Consider the following 24599-nt stretch of genomic DNA (forward strand, 5'->3'; position numbering starts at 1 on the left):
TAAAAGCCGATCAGACATACATAACATTATATAAATTATAACTCTTTTCAATTGTATTATGATTGCATTTAATTTTGTTTTTAAGTTTCTTAAAGTTTGATCAAAAATACATGTGTCGAAAAAATGGTTTAAATGTTTTTTTTCATTAGCTTTACACCTTTAGTTTTTAATTTTATTTTTAGTTTATTTTCGTATTATATCAAGTGTTCATTTGTGTTATAGTTTTTTGTTTTAATCTTAATCATGGGTCTGAAATTGATTTCGGTTTTATATAGATTAATCGTAAGCGTAAATAGTTTCACAAATATGTGTCAGAATCATGGGTATTGCTAGTGGTGCATTTTGGGGATACAAGAAATAGAACAAAGACTTTTCTTGAGACTACAACAAATCAATCGAGTTGGTCTGGGCTCATTTATACTTATATATAAAAAAATATAATATTATAGACGTCGCTCAAGTGATTTGTTATACGGAAGGATACTTTGGGGTAATGCCATTTCAAACACTCACTCAATGGGAGGCATCTGAGCAAACATTTGAAAGGCAACAGTAGGGGGACATTTAGATCTGTGGATTACCTATAACTTATTCATTATGCAGCTATATATGTAGTATATATATCATATTTTGAGAATATAAAGGTTTTAACGCAATGGTTCAAATCGAAGAGGGGGTGACTTATCAAATTATTTAGCACAATTTTGTTCTTAACAGTTAAATGTTTCATTTTGTTTGATAAAAGTTGTGTTGTTTTTTTTAGTTTCACTTAAAATTAAACAATTAAAAGGTATACCAAAAGGGTTTTATCCGAACACCCATGTCCGTGTTCCCAATGCTAGCTAAATTTCTATACCATATCCTTGTATATAGTACCAAAAATGAATTTTGTTTTTTGGGGGGATTTCCCTGGCATCCGGCACCAGGGAGTTGGACCCGCCCAGGGGGGCTCTTACCTAAACTTATAAGCATAAAAAACGTTGCTGGACTTAACAACTAAATTCATTTAAATAAAAAAAGTTAGAGTTGCTTTCGGTTACCACAAAAATGACACTTTTAACAGACTTTTCTTTGTTGCAGCTTCTACGAGAGTAATGGTTCTCGTATATGCCCATAAGGTTAGCATCAGTAGGGGGTAAATATTTAAATTTAGTTTCCAATAACTATATATAAGTTCAAGTACAATTATATGTATAAGTATATTTAATATAGCGATGAGTTTGGTTTTTGATTTTGTGGTTTTCTTTGGATTTTGCATGTGTAAAATTTAAATTGCTTTTAAATTTAGAATCATAATTGTGTGTTAGTCATAAGGTTAGAGCATTATCTAGGGTTCTCTTGGTATTTGGGTTTATCTAGGATTATCTAGGATTATCTAGGACTTTATTCAAAAGGTAAGTGTAAGGATTATCTGTGAGGTTCATCTATTCCGATTAAACTTAGGTTTTGGGGTTGAATTTTTAAACATTTAAAAACTTACTGCTGTTTTTGTTGTTAAATATTTGCATGTGCCACTACTTTTAAATTCGTTTAACTGCCAATTTTTTTGTAAGTAATCCTTGAATTTGACATGAGTACACATAAAACATCAAAATGACATCCGTTTTTCTTCCATCTGGGGTATAACTTACATTTCTAAGAGCAGAAAAAAATGTTACAATTCTTTTCCAAAAGTATTTTGTTTGAAGAGTTCCTCAGTTATGCCTAAACATGTATAAGAATATCGATAAACGGAATCAATTACGTCTATCGTTCTTCTTATCGTTATCGTAATTTCGCTCGTTTGTCGGTCTGGTGCTTGCACACCCATGACATTAGCTAAGCTAACCTATAAATTAGTGATTGTTGTATGCATTGGTTTTCCCCTCTACAAAAATTAACATTCCCATATACTCCGTCAGCACTCCCTATACACTGATACACTCTTTGCTATATCCATATCCATTTACATACATATACCTCATCTCTATCTCCAACTCTAAGAGCACGTTTCGAAGACTAATTTGCTTTGTACTAGCCGGTTGTACACCTTTACTATTTTTAACTCTCTTAACAACAGGAACCTTTCGTTATATTGCAATATTTAATTCTCACTTAGGTCCTTGATGGCCTGGAGTATACGTTTTACATGACCCACTTTGACCACACCCAGATCCTTGAGATCGCGACGACCCAGAGTCAGGAGCTCCTTGCCGCGAATGTCGTTCTTTAGGAAGCTATCCACATACTCGGAAAGTTGCATGGTCTCCAACCAAGTGACAACCTCGTTTACACTCCAATTGTTGGCCGCCTCGCGTGTATTGTTGATGGGAGACTTGAACTGCTGCTGTCCAGCCGTCGATCCAGAGCGTAGGCGCACCCAGAATGGTCTTGACTTTCGGCGACCATCGGGCTGGAGATAAAATGAAAGATTATGATGAATATGTCGATTGAATATCGGTCGAAACTCACCTCTTCATTGGGCGCCAGAACATTAAAGTATGCCCGTAGCTTGCCGTCAATGCACTTTTGCACAGAGCACTTCTTTAGCTCCATTTCCATGTTTGCCAGAGCTGCACTCAGCTTCGTCTCCAGGTCTTCTCTTAGGATTAGACTATGTCCACGATCCCGGAGCAAGGTACAGGCGTCGTCATAGAGCTGTCGCGAGGAATCAATCACCTCTACCAAGTTAGTGCGAAGGGATGGACCCTCGAGGAGTTTTCCCTGCGGATGAATGCTTTCCAAAGCCTCACTGGCGCGACAGGCAACGCAATAGAGATCGTGTTGCAGTGCGGGATGGGAGATGATCAAGAACTTGACCCACTTGACCAGAGAGCTAACGGCCTCAATGAAATTGAGGAGGACATAGCACTCCCGTTCGGAGATCACCTCATCCGTGGAGACTGCGTGCTCAGAAGCGGTGGATGAGGCATCCCTCTGTATTGAGATGCTGTGCTGACGCTGCTTCTCCTGCCAGCTCTTCAAGGAGAGCTCCAGACTCCGATTGCGACACAACATCTGAACCCGATTCTTGTGCAGGATGCGAATCATGCCGGGGGGCTGTAGCCATGCCTCGCCATCAACTTGAATGGGTATCTCCTCATCGCCCAGGATGTTGATCTGCACGCTTTGGCACTGGGCAATGCGATGGTGCTGCAGATTGATCAGTCGAGAGGCGGCCATTTGCACAGACCCAAAGACAGCGACAACCTCGAGCACACGATCATCAAAGCTGGGGCTGAGAAAGATGTCGTCCTTCTTGGTGTTGCCCCAGAAATTGGTGCCACCCATGAAGCTGGGTATGTTCAAAATAACAATACCCTGCAGTTCTGGAAGGGGAATCCTTTGTCCATCGCACTCCAGCTGCACACGTTGTTCGAGATTCTTGCAGGTCTTCTGGAGCAGCTGCTTGGAGCCAAGGACTCCGTACCACATGTAATTACGAGCACGGGAACGGCATTTCTCGGGATGCTCCTCGCGCTTGTTGTGGAAGTCCAGTGAGATCTTGGCATCGATACCAATTCCAAAGTAGTTGTTCATTACGCACTTCTCATGGTAGCCGGCCAGGAGGGTCTCATCCGGATCCATCAATGGGCTGACGGCGGCACACAAAGTATCGGCATTAGCCAGCAGACATTTCGAGATGAAGCCACCCCCATTAGCGAGATCTAAAGAGGAGTAAATACAATGAAAAATCGATGCTTTAGGGAGAAAGAAAGGCAGGTTATCCTTACTTGGCCAATTCGGAAGTCGAACCAACGGATTGATGATGGGTAACTTTCTAGTAGTCTCCTCGGTAGGAGTCTTCTCTTTGTCCTTGCCAGCTTTGTCGTCCTTATCGCCAGCTGCAAAGTGATCGAAGCCGAATAACGTTGACCCCATGAACAGGCTCGATTTGGAGCCCTTGAGTGTCTGAAGATTGGGCAGAGCTTCGTTCGGCTGCAAGAAAGGGGAAACGATTAAATGGTGGGCTCGTTGCAGGGCGAAGTATCGAGTACATGTGTCAAAGAGCAACTGGAAAGTCAGCACTAACTACGATACAAAGAAACATGTGGAGTGGGTGTGATTTTGAGTGTGAAACTCTGTGTGGTGGCTGGTGATTGGTGATTGGTGATTGCTGGGTGGGTGAGTGTGCCAGTGTTTTGTGACTTGCAATTACTGTTCGCAGGGTTGGTAAGTACTTTTTGAGAGAGCGTAAAGAGAGAGAGAGAGAGAGAGAGAGAGAGGAGCGCGACAGAGAGTGAGTAACAGAGACAGAGGACATAGCGCACTACTGGAAACAAATAAATTATGAACACAAAGCAAATCATAGCTGTAGGTTGGATAGGTAGCGGGTAAGCAGAAGCTACTTGTTTTTCGTTGGTTTTTTTGTCTGTTTGCTTAAATGTTGGTTAACAGAGTTTGTTTACTTATTGTTTAGTTAGTTTGCAACACTACTCAAAAACGAAACTGACGCAGGTGCTGAGGAAACTGGAACGGAACTGGAACTGGAACAGACGCTTTGTACAGAGGATTTTCACATTTTTCGATTTACCCTTTACAAAATTCATTTATAGAAAGTTAGCTGGTGGAAAATGAAGCTGGGCTTTAATAAACGGACATCTTGTAAATTAAGATACATTTTTGTTAAGGGTTTTCTCAACTCGGTTACACCGAAGTTTAATGATCATTCAATTAGTTTTATAGATCAGTATTGTTGCGGCATTTGCTGGGGGGATTTACATATCGAACGAACGAAGGAACGCAGAATTGGGGATCAACTTTTGGGAGATCCCTTTCACCGGATGTGGGACTGGCTTACCAGAGGTATGAGTGGCCTGATAAGCGCCAGTGTGGCCAGGCGTATATCTGGTTCGGCGACCACAAAGAACCGAACTCTGAACAATCCATAGCCCCGTTTCGTGGCAACCTTTTGGTTTTTCTTCTAAGAAAATGCATTTAGTATTATGTTGCTTTTAAAATTGTTCGTGTTTATATGCATATATTGTACATTATGTGGCTATTTATTAGGTATATATTTTTGTGGACTGTGTGTTCGAAATTTAAGTATGTTCCAAATCATATGTTAAATAGTTTTGACTTAATTTTGAGATACGTACCAATTGTTTTTTTGTGCGTTTTTTTAGAAACCCAATGGATGTTTTTTTCGATTTTAATTTTGTTGTGGATTATATATTTACGATTAACTTAAACGTGTGAACGGTGGCTAATTCAGAACTAATGTGGCAAATCATATTTAATTTTTATTTAATATGTATTTTGTGCGATTAACAAAAAGTTTTAGAACCTCTTGTATTGAAAATTGTAGGGGCACAGCTTGTTAAAAAATTGAGAGAATACTTTAAGGAAAGTATGGAAAACAGAAATACGAATTATGTTTTCAAATCGAGTATTGCTAAAAATATATATGCTATAAAATATAATCGCACAAAAAAAGAAAAAATTATAAAAATATTTAAAAAAATATAAACGAAAACAAAACTCGTGTAAAATCCAAACTTAAATCCTGTTGTGATGAATCATTGAATTTGGAAGTCCAGCAGATATAATCACAGAAATCTCTCTTGTGGCTGGGGGTGGTGGTGGCGTTTACTTATAAGTACAAGTACCTACAGTCGCGGTTGTTGTTGTTGTTCTTGTTGTTTTAGTGTGTGTTTAGGCTGTATGAGAACTGCACTCTGCACTTGACACCAATTGCTCTCGCCTGACACAACCATCGATTCACATACTTCAAAACTTGTTTTGCTTTGCCGAGCTTTGCCGACGATGCAGTGCCAATGTAAGTCAAATATGTGAGGTATTTGTGGGGTGGGGGTCGATCAAGGTCGAAGGTCGAGGATGGGGATAATGGGCGGGAGACTTACCTTGAAGAGGCTGCCACAGCTTATCCTGCGACTGGCGGCTGGGGAGCTGCTGAGAAAGCGCGCATGCTCCGGATCCAATGCCAATTGATTGGGATTGAAGCCGGAGTGACGGCGATCTTTGTCCTTGTCGAATTCACGAACGGCCAGACTGCTGGGCGCATGACTCGAATGCCGACGGATCTCTGAGGCATTCATGGCGCGAACGCCGAGCAACCCCGTGCAGGCCATGGTCAAGCCACCGCCACCGCCACTGCCACAGCCACCAGATGAACTGGCAGACAACATGGCAACGGCAACGGGCTTGATGCAGTCGCCGCGCAACGGTGTCGGCGGTCTGACAACAACACTTATCTGTGGATAGTTGGGATTTACATCATCAAAGGATTCTTTCTTACACGACTCATCAAAAGTAATGCGCTTTACATCTTGTCCATGGCCCGATTTCTTGGTGGGCGATGTCGATTTCATGTTGCTGGTCAAATTGCGCACAGCTGTCACAGAGTCAACATCGTGTATTTCTATTTTAATCGCCGTTTGTGGCGACAATTCATCCTCGCTCGACGGCATCGCCACCACACATTGGGGCGCATTCGTTGGCGTTTGTACTGTGGCAATATCGGTGTCGGTGTCTTCTTTATCGTTGGCTGGATTCGCATTGTTGCCTTCGTTGCTCCGTTGTTCTTGCATTAGCTGCTGTTGATTGGAGGATTGTTCATTGGTTGTAGTTGGTTTCGATTTTTTCAGTGAAGTGCGCTTTTTGGGACGCTTTTTGTTTCATTGAGAGAGTAGAGTTGATCGAGGATAGTAGCACAGGAGGCACAGGAGGATTTATATGTTGGTGGTGGTTTTGCAGGATTGTTTATAGTTTGATTTGAGGCAAGTTTCGTTTCGATTACACACGAACAAAAAGAAAAACGGTTGAAGAAAAAAGAAGCAAACGGAGAGCAACAAAGATTTTACCATAAGTGGCCGTGTCTGAGTACTTCCGATAACGCCATAGAATAACTCTACATATACTTAAATACCCTTTATACTCTATTTACAATTACGCACTAAAATTCGCACTAAACCCCCCCCCCCCCCCCCCCCCCCCCCCCCAGGCTAGGATCTAAGACATACCTTGAAGCTCTGACGCGCTATATCGTTACCTTCCACGAACTGCGCCAAACTGCAGTAGCGCGGCGGTTCCCTCATCTTCTGATCATCGCATCGATTGTCTATCTCAAAGACAATGTTCTCGAAGCCAAACTGTTGCGGATTGTCATCGCTATCCATCCGCGCGAGTCTTGCCATCCTGGGCGGCGAGGAGTTGCGTCTCCTTGGATGCGTTTGAGTGTGGGTCAAGGCGCTCAGCGACTTCTTGCGCGGCGGTTTCGGGGGACCCACGTGCTCCGAGCAGAGAGTGGTGGTGTCATCGGTTATGGTGTCCTGCAGGGCATAAGTTATATCGTGGCCCAGCACTGAGCTGATGTCGTCCATGATACTCTCGCCAGGCATGGCCTCCGTTTCATCGCTCGTTTCGGGTGAATCAATGTGCGTAAAGTTGCTCGCATCGAGATTCTATTACGGGGTAAGCCAATGAAAGTTGGATATGTGTGTTCATCATGCTCATTGGCATCCTTTACCTGTATAATGTCCCCCAAAGTCTGACCAGCATCTTGCTTGTCAAATATCTCCGAGGCCACGCTGCATTCCTCATTGCTTATGGCCGACAGGACATCGCTGGCCTCGCCTGCCATCTCATCGGAAGAGGATTGATCCTAGAAAGCAGTTGGGGAAAATAAAGAATGAATTTTATTTCGATTGATTCGAATGGCATTCCGCTGGATGATGGCAAACGTACAGTGGTGGTCTGTGCATCGGTATCAATGATTGTTAAACTTGCGCTTGAGTATACATTTTGGGAGTTGGGGGTAACGACAATGCCGGGTACCTGCAGATTACAAGTGTGTACCAGTGCCTGCTTCTCTGTAAGCATGTTGTCCTCTTTTTCCACATCTAAAATACTGCTCTCCTGACTCAACAGCTTCTCCTTCTCTTTTTCCTTTTCCTTTTCCTTCTCTTTATCTTTGGCGTTGTCCATCTCCCGGGTCATGTAATAGGTGCGCTCAAATACCTCTACGGGACGATAGTCAGAGAGAGGGTCCACCAGGGGCTCGCCTGTTATTATGGGCACTCGCAGGAAGTCCACTTTACGATCGGTGGGCGTGTTTTCGCCACCATCGCTGTTGGGCGACAGACGATTGCCAGCATCGTCAATGTTGGCCCCGCCACTAAGCGACATGCGCGCCATGCGATAGACTGTCTCCCCATTGGGTCCCTCCTCCATCTCTTGGATAACATCCACGCCTGAGCTCCTTCGACTGTCCGCAAATTGGCGAGGGGCTGGGAGATTGATGCTGTTGAAGAAGCTCTCATCCACCGAATCACGGCGAGTGTCCGGCAACGGAGAGATGCAGGTCAGGCGAGAGGTCTCCATTGTGGGGGATATAATATTGATAGGTGGTATTATGGGCAATGGTGAGCCACACGGCGTGGAGTCGCCAGATGTATTTGTTGGCAACTTGAGAGCCTCAAAAGGAGTGATCGAAAGCTTACGCTGATAGCGCTTGGGTCGTCCTGGCTCCGAATGCTCCACCACATTGTAGATGGCCCGCTTCACGCTATTTGCACGGCATTGGAGCGCCTCCTTCTCACTGGATCGCAAGGAGCGACTGTTGCGGCGTTCCTTTGAGTTGATTTGATCCTTTTCGGTCTTTTCGATTGATATGTTTGGGTTACTTGAATTTAAATTAGATCAAATTAAAGAAGAGAAAGTAGTAACCAAATGAAATGGACTTACAGTAAGGATGGATTGGCGCCCGGAGTGGATGGTATACTTCGGGCTATGAGGCTCCTTATGGTTGCTATCAAATCATCACCACTATGCGCACCCATCTCCTCCTCCTGCAGGGCATCCAGTAACATATTCAACTTTTGCTTCAGGATATCGCATTTGACGCTCAATTGTTCGTCCTCCTTGTGATGCTCTGAAATGCGGGATACCAGATCGTCGACGGTGTCGCAAAGGTTTCGTGTCGAAGTGATCAGCGTCTGGGTATCATTCGTCTCGACAATGAAGCGCAGATGGTGATTCGCCGAGGTGACCATACCAGTGAGCATGGCCTCCTGTTCCGTGGTGATCGACATTTTGGGTATCTTAGGGACTGCAATGGCCTTCTCGAAGACCATAATGCTCCAGCGATCCAGCATTTTGGTGCTGGCAGATTCATAGCGTTCCAGAATCTGCGGCAAGTGGGTGTCATCGTCGCAGCTGGAGCCCCAGCCCAAAACTCTTGCCAGATCGTTGCCAGTGCCCAACGGCATTACAGCCACTTGACATTGTTTCTACAGAGAACAGTTTAGGTATGATTTTTTTTCGAGGATAAATTATGTTTTTGGGGGACTCACATGCATGTTGAAACGATCGATTTCGCTTAAGACCCAACCCACGGAGCCATCGCCCGAGCACACCAGAATGCGAAACATCTCAAAATGACGAAAAAGTCGCAAGCCAAGACTGGGACCCGTGGAGATCAGATCAAATACCTGAGCGGGATTAAGAAGCTGCTTGAAGCGTCGCAGGAACTTGACGCCCTGATTGTCGCCGGACTTGGAGTTGACAAAGACGAGGAGGGGCGAGAAGTTGCCCCTGGGGCTGGCCACATCCCAGGCATCATCGGTGCTGATCGAATGCACACTGGTCGGCGGGACCACGGATAGCTTGGCCGGTCCAATGGGACAGGCCACCGCCATCTGTGGTCGACAGGCCACATGGCATGTGGCCCGGCACCAGAGGCACCTCCAATCCTGCAGTCGCAACACCGAGCCGCATGTCTTCTTGCATACGGCACACACGGCGGACACTGGCAGATTCCCCTCCATCCACTGATGCGGCATAATGATGCCATCGGCCTGCTCAATGATGTCCTTTCCGACACTCGCCAGCGTTGTCCACTTGCAGTTCGCAATCGATTTTGCCGCACACCGCTTATGCACCTTACACTTGCACACCTCACAGCTGAGGCCGTGTGATGTGACCCCGGATAGGGCATCCCTGCACACATTGCAGTAGGTGGGTCGCGCATGCGACGTGGCATACCAGTGATGGTGATTCGACAGGATGTCATGCTGTTCGATGAGAAAGCTGTCGCCACGCGGACGCTGCGGGGCCGTGGCCGTCTTCAGAGAGCCCAGCCAGTCCTCCATTTCCCGTCTGGATTCGGCGCAGAGCACCAGAGAACGAGTGGGTGTGATTATCTGTAAGAGAATATCTGATTAGTGACTGTAGAATCATATTATGAATAAAAGTAGATGTAAATGTAAATGATTTCTGTGTAGCCTCAACGGGATGGTTCTCTTATTATGGCATTGGCTTTAAGACAATTCAAATATTTAACAGTGCTAATATGCACTTAACATGCAACTGAAACTGGAATAAATATTGTACATAAACCATACCACACATGGTGTGTATACTTTGGATGGGGCCAGCTTATTAGTTGTGTAATCAAATGAGGGTTTATTAGTGTAGTTTCAGAGGAGGAGGGCTCATTAATATGCTAATGCTGTATTCCTGTTAAAGGATAATGCGCAGACAGCCAGAAAGCCAGAGACATACACGAATTCCAGTGCCAAGCCCCTAAGTAGGACAAACCGCTGTATAAGCCCATTCAAGTGTCCATATCATAACCAAAGCCCCACCCAACCCACAAACACGAGATTCGCAAGCATAATTAATATATCCAACCTTCGACCTTCAAAGGCGGGATGAAGGGAACCTTAGCTCCGTGGGTTACCTTAGCGGATTATGATGGGGCTGTTCTCTGCGCAAAATTTATGACGTACATGTCCTTCCGCTGGCCATATCCTTGCATACCTTACACAACACCGATATTTTCATTACTTTTTTTTTCCTCTTTACTCTCTCGCACAGTTATCGCACTTTGCCGTCAAGTTTGTTGGATAATAAGGTATTTTATTGACTTAATGGACTTCTGCCAGCTCGGCTGTCTAGACACGGTTAACTTATGGCTGTGTTTTTTCTTTACCCATTAGTTTCAGCTTTAATTAAGTTTCTACTTTTTTCGTTTGTGAGAGGAAGAGACAAAACGGTTTTAAATATTTAGAGGATGTGCTTTTTGAACCGACACATCAACACACATGACATGGAACCACAGAATACTGGTATTGCCGCTTCCAGTTGCAGTGAACTTAACCAAGAGCTCTGACAATGACCGGTTGATATGCCAATGTCAGGAGCTGTAACACGACAACCGACGACCTCACAGTGAGTAAAAAGAGAGAGAGTGGTTACGAGTGGAATGGAGACGACACAGAGTGAGAGAGCGAGTGCAATTGGCCCACCTTCATGTCATAAACCGCACAATGTCGGTCTCTGTTGTGACAGCAAAGTGAGCTCTCCGGGGCAATCGACTTGGGGCCAAAGTGGCGACAAGACTTGGCCACAAGCCAAAAGCAGAATCCAAAAGCGGACTCAAGCCGGAAGCAGCTCTATAGCTTTGAGGCTTTCATATTTTCTCCAATATATCATGCTTGTGCCCAGGCCAAAGGAAAGCCAGTGGCCGATGCTCCACCCCAAACCCCAAGTCGGAATCTAACCGCAACACTAATTGCATTTTAAACGCATTAATTACACACCGACTCTGAGTCTGAGTTTTGAGCTTGCGTGAGGGTTTTGTGGGCTCCTCCATCCTGCATGCACTGCTTCTGAAATTTGCAATCAAAAGTGGCCCGACACGGTCGAATGGATTCTGTTGCCACCACCGCCGATGCCGCCCGCCTGTGTGCATTTTCAATGTTGCAATTAATGTGCAACCACAGCCGCAACGCCATCACCCATCGAACCTCATCGCCTGCCTGTGGCATTTTAGCGACGTCTGCCTCTACATCATGATGGAGCCGCCTCTGCCCATGTCTGTCGGTTTTTCCTGTTTTTTCAATTAGTCTAATGTGCAATGGTTAAGTGATTCCCAAAGCACGTGCCTTGGGTCTGGGATGTTGCCTGTGGCACAATCCTCTCTCTCTCTCTCTCTATCTTTCTCTCTGACTTTGACATTTGCAACATGGATTTGCTTTTAAGCGTAAATCCGGCGCGTGCGGCCGACAATTACCCAAGCCCCATACATATATCCTTTCCCTTTGCCACAGGAAAACTGGAAAATTTATTCGAACTGCAACTGCATTTCATTTCCGATTTATTTTGGGGCCAGTTGAGGTTTATTCTTGTTGAAATGTGGGGCAGAATTTATTGGCTTAAGGTGGGGATTTTAGTTAATTTATTGGACGCAGTGCTGTATTTAAATTTAAATTTAACAACAAAATGAAAAGGTGTCCCTTCAGGGCATCTTTTATTCAAAGGATAAATTGCCCCTTCTCCAACTGCGGGTTTTAATCACATTTTCATATTTCATTCATGGTGCTTTCACTTTTTATGCCATGTCTGGCACCTTGGGACATCACCTATCGGCGTCGGAAACCAATCTGCGGGGTAATAAATTCTCGTTTGTTTGTATGTATGGACTTTTCGTCCTTTGTGTTGACCCAATCGGCAACGGTGTTTGATTGCAATTTTGCGCTTTTCTAACGTGTGTGTGGGTCTGCTACATGGCATTCGTCGTCATCGCCGCGGGTCTCCATTTGCAAACGGCAAAACAAAAAGAAAAAGAGAAAAAAATAGGGCAGAGTGCCCGTAAAAACAGGACACGGAACAATATAAAACTGGCAACGACAGCTGTTGCTAACTGCTTTGCCAGTGGGAGCGACCCAAAATGCAGGTCCCTAATTCCCCACTTCGAGCTAACATTTTACGGGGAAAAATATTCAAATATTCCAATAAATAAAATGATTTATGATCTCCTGAAATGCAAAGTGGTGTTCAACCAAGCGCAGCGGGTGCCATTCAAATAGAAAGGATCAAAACTTTTGAGCGATTAATTGCGTGTTGAAAAATCAGAATTAATTCAGATTAAATAAGGCTTTCACCAGTTCTTATCGGGTTTCCCTTGCCGTTTCCAATTGTCAATTTCAGCCATTAAGCATTTCTTGTGCGAAGGCTGTGTTGTGAACGTGTCACCGAAAATAATCGCATTAAATTTTCGGTTGGTATGTGTAATCGTAAATCGCCCAAAGCTATAGACACAAGCCGCAGCCTCATCTCGAAGGCTCAGCAGGTCGCGCTCTCCAATCACATAAACAAACAGAAACCAAACCGCTAAGACACATGCACAGTGGCCAGGATTATCATGTAAGAAAATGGTTAGAGCCCAGGCTGATAGTCAAATGAAAGGTGAAGCGCTTCTTCAACAAGAAGCGAAAGAGTACCTCTTGAAATATTTGAGGTGCAATGCGAAAAGTTGTTTCTGAGAAGTTGTTTAACTTTAAGTAAATATTTCTAGGGCGAATTTGAAATGTTCTGTAAAGAATTAAAGTTTGAAGAAGCTGACGCACATCCTTGAAGCATACCTGAATATTAAATGGGTGTTTTTCAAGGTAGAAGTGTACAATTTTAAAGTACTTTTAGGGAAAAAGTGTGCACCACTGTACCACTTCAAACCCAAGGCGACATATGCCAGAATTCATTAGGCCCAAACACTGAAGTGGCGCCCACCCAAATATTCATGACAAGGAGCAACAGAACGGCAGCAGCTAAAGAAGAAGCAACAACAGAGAAATTACGCATACGCCGCATTGTCCCCCAGCGAGCACATCAAAACCGTTTTCGTGTCTCTGTCAGAAACACGTCTTCTTTTTATACGTACTTATACATATATCTGTGTATACTTACCTATACATATGTATGTACACATATTTATGCATCTTCCTTGGCTTATTTCTGAATAAACTCCCCGAGAGACAGACGCACGCTCCCTTGCTTAGTTTTTTTATTATCACCGCAGAGTCAAAGGAAAAGAAATTTTAAAATTACTTTTGAAATTTAAATAGCCACCTTGGTGGAGAAACGCCTTTGGCTGCCTGACCAAAGTTTAGGATAGTATGGAAATTCAGTGGAACTTTTTCTAAAGTTCTTTTAAAATTTCTACATATTTTGCAAATTGCCGTTTTTTTTATTAAAAATTGTTGTCTTTAAGGACAGTTGAAAGTGTTTTGGGTGGGAAAACACTTGGAAGCTTTTCAATCATTCGTTTGTATAGTTGTTCATATGGAAATAGTTGTTAGCTTTTTAGGGAAGTACTTTATTGAAAAGTGCATCATTTTATTTTCCCTAAATGTTTTTCGTACAATTTTAAGTTTGGGGTGAAAATGTACTTAATTTTAGTCTGAATTGTATGCTGCAGGCTGAGATAAAATATATATGTACTTAGTTCCAACTTCTTAAGTACTCCATGAATAAGAGAAGCACTGCATTATTGCTTCTCAAATTAACTTATATCTGCTCACAGTCACAGCCTAATTTGCAAGTCTAATGATTTTTAATTGCTGAAATGAAAAGCACTCGAAAGTAAATTCTATTTATGTTTTATGAGCGAGCAGAGCTCATACTAAACGTTTTGTCTGATTTGAAGACATGCCGCGCATCTACGAGTATTCAGAGTTTTTCCAGGAATTGGCCAGGAACAGGAACACATAAACTCGACTAAAGCTAAGTACTTTGCCAAAGACTATCAACACATTTCCCTTGGCTTCGTTGTTTGGCAACTTTTTTCCACCCCGAGTTGCTTTTTTTTGTTTGTCTGCCACGAAACATTTATATGGCTAAAATATTATGACTTTTTTCTCTCTGTATTAAGAGAAATTTCAAAGTTCAAGGGCATGTGTGTCAGTATGTGAGGGGACAGGACAGCCTTCAACAGACCTTACGACTGAATACTGAGTACTGAGAACTGGATGGAAGAGTGTGTTACAATTACCTGGCACACACAACAAAAGGTCCTCGTGATTGTTTTTAAATTTTTATACATATTCCAGCCCCCAAGAGGTCCTGCCTTCCCACGAACCAACAAAAGAAAAACTAATAATCCAATGCTTGGCTTTGCATGCTTTTCATTTGGGCTTCCTTTTGAACATGTTTCTTGGAAAGCTAAATAAATGAATATGAATGTAAAAAGTGTACGATATATGTTGTTTAGTTTTGAAATTGAATTTGAAAATGCTTTCAACAGGAGATATGACAATACACACATACACATTCATTTATTAATTATGCTTATGCTCATCAATCTTTGTAAGCTAACCCATCCATAGAAGCCACAAAACTGCTGCAAATATAAATTTGGCAACCCTTAATTAAAACCAAAGCCCAACAAAGACTAATTGACAAAGAAAATGTCACTTGACATTCAACAAATTGGCTATATTCTTGGTAGAGCATTCAAAACTTTTCACACATTATCCCCCGACCACGCAATCAGTAGAAGTCTGATCCAAAATTGTTGACTCCAAAGTTGATGTTTGTCAAACAAGAAACAAGGCTGAATCCACCATTCAATTATGGAAATATTTGTGATTGTGGCCATAACTTTTACTGACTCCTCTGGCTTTCTGGGCTCTGGAAATCAATTAAGTTGTGTGTGCAAGCAGAGCAGAGTGAAAATGCTGCGCAATTTGTAAAAAGAACGAGTAATGTTTCGGCGGCAGCAGCTGCTCTGTGGACTGGCAGTGTGGTGCTCCTCTTAACAAGAGTTGGGCCCCACACAGCCTCCTTGCATAATTGATGTCGAAGAGACTGCTTCGATGTGTTTCATGTTCGTGGTGAAGGCAATCAATCAAGTTGATTGCTATTACAAATTCCATGAACCAAGAACAAGAAAGGAGCAAGCACTTGAAAATTGTTCGTTAAGTGGAGTGCGTAAATTATTGCTACCACGCCAGAATGTTCTTTGTTCCATCGCCTGTTCCACCCTGTGCCACCCTCCCTTCGATATGCAAATAGTTCAGTGGGTTCATGTTCACCCGCCCACACAAAACCTCTCTCTCAAGGTGCCAGTAATTTGAGTTAATTAGCAACCTAATTAGACTAACCGTAAATGCACTTATACATCAAGGTAAATGGTTACCTTCTGTGTCCCCAAGCCGATTAGCTCATTAAAATCTACTTGTTAGATGCAAACAATAATTGGATCTTGCACTCGAACAAGACGGTCATTATAATGTGTTTCCATTCAAAAGCCAGACAATGGAATAACAGAAATAACTTTCATTGCAAACAATACTTTTTTATGAATTGAAAGGGCAAAGTCTCACAAAATGAAGGAAGCTTTTTTAAAAATTAAATGTCAATGCAAATGCAGAATAAAAAGGAGATTTTGAGCCATTCTTAGATTTCCTCATCTGCCACTCAGCAGGGTTTCTATGAGAGCTCTTCAAAGGCATTCCAACAATGCATATTCGCCACGTTGAACGCCGTTTTGCAGCCATATAAGCCAATCCTAATGCAATCTGTAAACAACATGTTGTAAAATTGTAACATTGCCATTGCCAATGCCAAGTAAGTACAACTGTGAAGCACATTGGCAATCGTCTTGAGGCTTAAACGACATTGGTAAAGGGATTGTTAACAATGCGCTTACCGCTCGACAAACCTCTTATGGGTGTCGTATCTCTGTATGTCTGCGTGCAGAAGTTTGCGGCACGTGGCAACCAGAAGGTAAGTTGCCGCTTACGTGAGGTCTTAAATGTCTGACACAAAGTTTAAACGGCTTTCGAACGCGAAAGGAGTGTCTAAAATGTCATCTATTTACACTCCAGTGCATAGAAATACTATTTTTCGTCGTGGGGGGTTTTTCTAAGAACTGTTTTCCTCATATATATATATATCTTCATTGAATGTTGCGATTATTGGTATATTTGTGTTATTTTTTCCGTGATACTGACGACTGCAACGAGGCATAGATTTTCATGTTTGCTGCGGTTAACTGCCTCTGACAGGCATTGCCATTGACAGGATACTCGTCCACTCTTTGTGGGCGGTTCTTGTGCATAAAAATTGAAAGAAAAAAAACCTCTCTTGCCACCCATTGTTGTGGGTTTTTTCCCTGTTACGAGTATAAAACTTTAAGCAACACCAACCAGATAGGGAGTTTCCCACATAAAACTTTAAGCAGTGTGCGGACAGAAAAAGAGTCTCCCTGGCTTTAAGAGAATCCCTCAAAAGGAGAGTCCTTTAGATAACACCTTCACCAATTCCCCGAAGGCTGCTCAGATTTAGGAGCAGCAGATAAAAGACAATAAAAAACGATGATGGGCGTTGCCTTTAGCTAATAACATTTTCCCCAAAAAATGAGGAAAATCAGAAAGAGCAACAGCAAACCTTTTGGCAATTTCCTGAGCACGCGTACACGCTGAGTACGGCAGATTTATTATTTATATTATAAAGAGATATATAAGGATTTTTATTATTGGCCAGGTTCACGCAACGGAAACACCTATTCGGCGGCTAAACATTACATTTCCCCGAAGATCTCTCCTCACCCACACACAGACACACAAATGGTCTAATTTTTCGCATCAAATGTTGCGCATTCGTGTGAAAAGCTGAAAAAAGGCACATAATTTAAATAAATGTATAAGGAATACGAGCAGCAGACTCTGTTCGTGGCAGGAGTTTTCCTACTTATGCTAATTTGGAATGAATTTTGCTTCGATTTCTTTCGGGGCTTTCCCCCTTTTTTTGTTGTGGCTGCATTGATATCGTTTAAATATAAATAAAGAAAGTAACCTTAAGGTAGACCTAAAGGTTGATCTGGCTTTACCTGAGTGAGTAGTGATGAAAATCCGGAAGTGGCTGATATTTTTATTCTTACACACATGTTTATATATATAAACCGTCTTTGACAGCAACATTTTCTTTTGTTTTGCTTACTTATCCTGCCTATCACACACACTCCCTTGAACATGCTGACGAAGGTCGGCGGCAGGCAAATACAGGTAGAAGTTTGCCAAATTAATAGCTAATAAGTTGAAGTGAAACAGGTGGGCCGAATAAATTGCCAAACTAATTAGGCCGAAACACCTAAAGCCAAATAAAATATTTACGCAAGGCCAAAAATTGTTGTGATGGACCCAGGACCAACTTTTCGCATTACATTTTTATGGCTTTGTATTGTTAAATTATGTCTAAGAAATATTTCGCGAGTCTGCTGTGTCGGTACTTCTCACTTACCTGAAAACTATGATTTACGTTCTTGATTCCACACTCAAAATAACACAAGTCCGATAGGTCAATCTCATCGAAAACATCGCACTGTAAGAAATATATGAAAAATATTTAGATACAAAAATTGTTTTATAAATATTTTGGCAGAAAATTACAACCCTTTGTCAAATAATAAAATATTGTTTTTAATTTTTTGTTGAAAAAATTCGTTTGTGTTTCTGCTCCTTTGTTTAGATTTTTGTTCCTCTCTTTCTCTTTCTCTGCTGCTGCTGGCACATAGCCAAGCCCTGAGAAAAGAAAAATATGTATATATCTTCCGTCGTGTCTTCCGACTTAATGGAATGATTAAAGCCGGCCGCCGGCTATTTTGATGTGGCTCCCTGACGGCCTTGTTTTTTCCCCTTCCCTGCCCTGGACATGTATGCAGAGCATGGTGGCATCATGCCTTGCAGGTCCTTTAGGAAATTGAAATGTTTCACGCACACACACAAAAATACAAATACACATACACAGCAGAGCAGAGCGTTGCAGAGGCCGGCAGATAAATGGATATTTACGAGGCAACAAAAGCCAGCAACAACTGCTTTTGTCGACGCACCCAAACACATAATAGAAATGTGACAATGGGGAGGCCAGAGAACAAGGCAATGCCAATACAGAAACTCAGAACCCAATAGCCTCAGAAAACTCAGAAAAAAAAATCCTCGATCCCCAAGGTTCTCCTATGCTCAAGTAGTTTTTGAACATGCCGAAAATTGGTTTTCTTTTGACTCGTCGAGTGATTCAAAAAGTTTGATTTTGTTTGCGGCCCCCAAGGTAACAGAAGAAGACCCTCCACAGCAAGCCACTACTCGAAGGTAAGCAAACAAGTTTAGTCTTATTTTTGTACATTTCTGTTATTTATTTTATTCGCCTCAATTCCCATACCAATTAATATTGGATGATTGTTTGTAGAAAAACGAAAAACTTTAAGTGAGGTTTAAAATCAATTTAATATTGCGCAAAAGCCATGTGTGTGTGTGTGAGTCGACCTCCACTTTAAAGGCCTGTCTGCCACCGTGTAAAAGTATCACTAAGCACAAGGTATCTCTGTCTGTTCCGTTTTTCTGTTTTTCATATCTGTGTGCTCAGCCTTGGTATAATTTATTCATGGGAAGGCAGCTCTGTGGCGCTGTGTGGACTTCCTGGGAGCGCTGCTGTTTTTGCGGAATTATGTCAGTGGAACATTGCGAGTCTCTAGACTTATTATGACACCTAAGTACTTCAAATACCATCTACATTTCGTGAAGTTTCACGTATTCGAGGTTGCGGCATTATTCTGCTGTGTTTCTGGGTTTCCCATTGAATGGAAGGGAACCCTAATACCTGCCACAAATCCGTAATAAGTTGCTTTGGCGTATAATTGATTGAAAACACAGCCATCACTCAAAGTCCCTGAGTGGATGTGTACATGCATTTGCTGTTCGAGCTGGAGGGAGCAGCTTAATCCGCCAGAGTGAGCATTAAAATAATTAAACTTATACATAAGCAAACCAGCAAACGCAAGGGCTTGCACACACACTTATGTAAATATGTATGTAAGTACGTTTGATTGTACGTACGTGCACAGGAAATGGGGGAATATTACCAACCATATTCTCGTCTGAATGATGTGCTTCTTCTTCGCAGCGGTGGCTGTCAGGGCAGCAATCGTTAAAAATCAGCAAGGATTTCGAGTACTTTCAGTACTCAAATGGTTGGCCAGGTCTCCTCCATTTTGAGCTTGAGCTGCTTTAATACACTTTGCAATGGATTCAGTGATTTTTTTATAGAACAGCCAAAGGTCTGTATTGTAAAAATGGCCGTATCCCCATGGCTGATTAAATGTGGAATGACTTCCAGCTCTCATGGAAAGAATGATTACTCTTTCGGAACTTTATTTCAAGTGTATCTAAATCTTCGACAAATTCTCTTTTCTTGCCACTCTCTCCAATATCTGTATCTGCTCTCAACAGTCTCTTCGTTTTCCTGTTTGCTCCGCGTTTTCCGCACTTGTTAAATTAAGTGAGTCCCAGACATTTTCCGCTTGAAAGGATATCTCAAATCTTTAGCCTACCGCCGGCACAAGCGGCACAAGTCTTTCCCTTACCGGGATCTCATTAAAAGCCCAAAAAACGCAAAGAAATATTTGTTCAGCTCTGTTCTGTTCTCTTCGGCTGCGTGTATGTTTGTTTGTACATTTGATTATATTCAAGTGTGGAAAATCAATAAAATAATTATAAAAGCAAACTGTAAGAAGGCCGTTGAAATTTTGAGTGGAAAAATACAACACACATTTGGGGAATTCGGGGAGACCCTTTCGTGTTGTGTGTTTGTCTGGTTTCCTCTGGGGGTCAATCACAGACATCACATTACGGAAAATTGCTAATTTTCTCTGTTATCGGCTTCGGGCTTCGGTTCCCCAGGCATTAACCCAACTTTGATTGCATTATACAGAGATTTTTGTTGAAGAAAAACTGCCTCAAATAATCATTAATTTGCGCACTTTCAAGGGTTTTATTTTTTGTTTGGGTCTCTGCCACCTGGCGCACAAATACTTTTCCTTTTCTTGCTTATTTACTCATTTCTTTTGCCTTTTCTTTTGGTTTGTGTACAGCTTGCAGAAAACTTTTCTGTTGTTGCTGGAGGCCATTCATATCAATTTCTTGGCATTACTTTCGTCTTGTTTGTAGGGGGGAGGGAGGGACGGGTACCCTTGGCCATTTTTTGCACGGCAAATCACTTAATGGCTAAAAAAGATCTGGCAGTCATTAGAATTTAGTATATTTGCGCCTGCGAAACTGCTGACTCGTTAAGCCTCCAACTAATTGAACACCGTTCTTTGTACAGATTTGTGCAGGTTACTCAAACTTTAAGTAGGACAAAATCAGATAAAAACTTCAAGAAAAATGTCTTGAAAAATCTTTGAGCAACCCTCATTTCCACATATATATCAGATTGAAGGGTAGTCTTCCAGACGCATCTCCTTTCCATCAAACTTCCGTACTTCTGCCTTTCTGCGTAGTTCCCTTTTCTCTCTGTCGATAAAGTTGTTCCTTTCGAAATGCCACTTCAGGCAAAGTTTTGTTCGCAATTGCATTTCAACTATTTTCAGGCGGCTGAAAACAAGGCAAACGTTAAAGACATTTGCGCTGTGACTTTTCCAAAGTCCTTTTTGCATCTTTCCACTCGAGAGAAAAGTTTTCTCTAAGACAAATGTGGGAAACATTTGCCTGGCGGATTCCCAAATGGGACAGGGACATGGCCTGGCCATGGTCCCCCTCTCTTTGACATTGTAATGATGGCGGGGTATAATTTGTATTAAATGGCTTTTGGCTACACTTCCAGGCACATTTTATGGGGTACGAGATTCTCTTTTGGTGGGTAGGTGGACGGTGTCGTGTTGTAGGTGTCTGCGGGGGCGTGCCACGTTTCATTTGGCGTGTCGGAGTTGAGCAGCTTGAAAATTTTGACATTTTAATGGCATAACTTGGCGGCCGCACCCCCAAAAATACTCAAATACACCACACCCATCCACTCACATTCACTTCCTGTTGCCTTCCCAGACCTCGATCCAAATTCTAGTTATTAATGTGCCATAACATCGGCATCCCAGCCATCCCCTGCTGTGTTCTGCCGACGGAGGCTCCTCACATTTAAATACTCGCAAATGTTAATGTCCTGCAAGTGGCTGGTCCTTTCTACATACCACCTTCCTTTTTGGGCCTACCCTTGATATACATATACAATATTCTTAATAAAGCATTGCCGCTGGTGCCATAAATTACCATCTCAAGACAAAATTCTATTTTAATGGAGAATATGGGACATAAATCAGAGCCAGACCCTAAGCCTTCGGGTAAACTGAACATTTGGGATTAGAAATTTTGGAATTTGTAATCAAAACATGGTGGATCCAGTGGCTATACATTATTGATTGTTTTACTAGGGATACAGTGAGGGAGAATTATCAAAAATAGCAATAAGTATTGTTCGGAGCCTTCTGGGAACACTTTAAACGCATTCATCAACAAATTCCTTTCAGTGTACACATATTCACGCCTTACAGCACGCCTACCATATCATCCGCACAAGCAATTACTTGTGACCCACTCATTGCGAAATGAACATTTTCCACACTGTATGCGTTTCCCTTCTTTTTTTTTAAACAAAGCCCCAAGCCCCAGCCAGCAATTAGAAGCATTTAGTCTGGTTGTACGTACTGGGTGTTCTGGCTGGCGGTATGTGGCACAGAGGGACCTGTACAGGGCACAGTGCCAGCTGTGTAACCTACTTTGAGAGCCTGAGAGCAATTTGTCACGGGGCTCAGAACGAGACGGCGATGGCGGCCTCGAAACAACTGCTGTGACCTGATTCAGGACCACAGATGGCGGAACATAGGAGTTGTTCCTGCACCTCCATTGGCAAGCGACAACCGACAACCGACTGGCTGACAATAATTGTGATTAATAGCAAAGGGGCGTCATCAGCGAATATCTTTTTGGAGGTCATTCCGATTCGATTCGCTAAGTGGCGGTATTGTGGCTCAAATTTAGGCATTAATGACAGTCACACACGTTAAGTATACGCCTCGCAACAAAGAAGAAAAGGAAAAAAAGAACAGCAGATCCCTTTTTTATTGGAATTTATTGGCTTATCCTCTGGCAGACCGCCAGTGTGTTTTCCATCCATTTGCATTCGCATTCTAGTGGCCCATAAGGACTATTGTAGTACATTCAACTTTTGGTTCTTCAGTTTCAGCAGAAAATGCTGCATAAATAACACTTAAGTAGTGCCCGGCAAGGCTGCAGCCAGAAAAATAAGACATTTAAGCTTTCATTCGAGTGCCTCATATGTTTTTCGTTTGTCTTTTCGGCTCTTGATATGCAATAAAATGCTCGAATGCTTCCATTATAATATTTCTCAAAAGGATTCCACTTGATTTTGCGTTTTAAAGAGCTTAACAATGTGTGCAATAAAATAAAAAATGTGAGAAAATGTTTTATTAAATGAATTTCAGACCAGGATAAGCAAAATAAATACTAAAAGAGTTTGCTGCGAATTTAATATATTGAAGAGCTTACAACATTAATTTGCTAATTGATTTCAGGGGGTTGAATATATTACTTACAATATGTACATACATATTTGCATTTACATATTTCCCATATAACATTTCCCCACCAACAAAACCACACACACACACATAAGGCCGTGTCGTGATTTATGCAACATAATTTATGAGTTTCATTTTTATGTTTCAGAAAAAAAATCACAGGATACATGAGAGAGGGAGTGGAAAGTACAACATTTTTCGTGGGCTTCTGGGTTTGGTTTTTGGTCCTGATTCCGGTTCTGACTACCGAAAACCCACATGACCTCGTTTCGGGTTTGATAAAATGATGTTTTCTTTCACAGGGGCACACACACACACACACACAGAGGGAAAGAAAGGCACAGGGACTGGGAGCTTGCTAAAAACCAAAAATGTTTCCGGACAAGATCCGTCGGCCCGACAACGAGACAAGGTTTTTTTTTCCTGTGTGTCCAGTGCAGGTCTTCCTGACAGTGTTCTGCCTATATGACGCTTATCCTCATGTACAGGCATTCCAGTTTCTCTTTCTCTGTGCCTTATCCGCATGGACTATATCCTCCCTCTATGGAGTCTATCCTTATGGACAATTTTCTCCCACTATGGCTTATCCTCTTTGATACACTTTTCTACTCGTGTGATCCAATGTTCTAGGACACTCGCATAGCTCTCCTCTTGGCCAGTTTGCAGTCCTTCATTCTAATAAATGTGAATTAATTTTTACTACAAAAAAATGGTAGAGTCTTTTTGTGCCTTGCTGACTGTGGCACGACTCTGCACATTATAAATTAAAAATTTACGTTGACAGTTTGTTCTGTGCCACTTCCACTTAATCCAAAACATGCATAGTTTGCAGACAGTTAAAATTATATGGTGCGCTGTGTACTCAAATAAATTATTCGCTAGACAAGTGGAAAAGTTTAAGTAAGGACCAGAACCGTGCACGAGGACCTCCAACTTTTTGACAGCATACGAAATAATAGTAAATTATGCTTTTGGGGTCCCTGCTCTCGGGACTAAAAACGGATGAACTTTTCTCAACGTCAGGAACTTTATCAATAAACGATAGTGTTTTGCAAGCCAATAAATTGGTCAACTTTAATGTCAGCTAAGGCATAAAACACTTAAAACCAGACGACATTTTCATAAAAGCTCAAATAAAGGGCGGACGGTAAACAAAATTATAATCAAAATCGAAATCAGCAAGAAAAGAGCATGAAACCGAAGGTACTGTTACACTGAGAGAAACATTTCAGTTATGCTTGTTTCAAGCAATTTTCAATCGTTTCAAATGGGAAACTGAATTTTAGTCTTAGAATTCTATGTCCTGCCTTCCAGTGTAATGGCTAAAAACCCACCGACGAGCACGCATCTCCTTAATTCCGTTGAAAGATTTATATTTTGAGCGTGAATCCTCGCATAAATGTTGATGCCACGTAACCAGAGCAGAGAGAGCCGCACATCAATTTGG

The 24599-nt window shown here is 42.2% G+C and overlaps 1 protein-coding gene across 8 annotated transcripts in view; it reads right to left on the reverse strand.

The window, feature by feature from the left end:
• Positions 1–234: 234 nt before the first annotated feature.
• LOC117586167 (diacylglycerol kinase eta) overlaps positions 235–24599 on the reverse strand; it is a 40337-nt gene continuing 15972 nt past the window's right edge. For 2 of the 8 annotated variants that reach the window (XM_034276068.1, XM_034276076.1), the window contains 11 exons: positions 18025–18105; positions 9294–10142; positions 8686–9230; positions 7687–8623; positions 7469–7603; positions 6963–7403; positions 5844–6608; positions 4781–4903; positions 3714–3918; positions 2452–3647; positions 235–2392 (listed from right to left, as the gene is read on the reverse strand). In XM_034276068.1, coding sequence (XP_034131959.1) covers positions 2084–2392; positions 2452–3647; positions 3714–3918; positions 4781–4903; positions 5844–6608; positions 6963–7403; positions 7469–7603; positions 7687–8623; positions 8686–9230; positions 9294–10142; positions 18025–18105 — 5586 coding nt within the window. In that variant the 3' untranslated portion in view covers positions 235–2083. The remainder of the gene's footprint in view (positions 2393–2451; positions 3648–3713; positions 3919–4780; positions 4904–5843; positions 6609–6962; positions 7404–7468; positions 7604–7686; positions 8624–8685; positions 9231–9293; positions 10143–18024; positions 18106–24599) is intronic. The other 6 variants (XM_034276069.1, XM_034276070.1, XM_034276071.1 and 3 more) reach the window with 6 other exon arrangements.

Source organism: Drosophila guanche, unplaced genomic scaffold (assembly GCF_900245975.1).
Source record: "Drosophila guanche unplaced genomic scaffold, DGUA_6, whole genome shotgun sequence".
Classification (NCBI taxonomy): Eukaryota; Metazoa; Arthropoda; class Insecta; order Diptera; family Drosophilidae; genus Drosophila; species Drosophila guanche.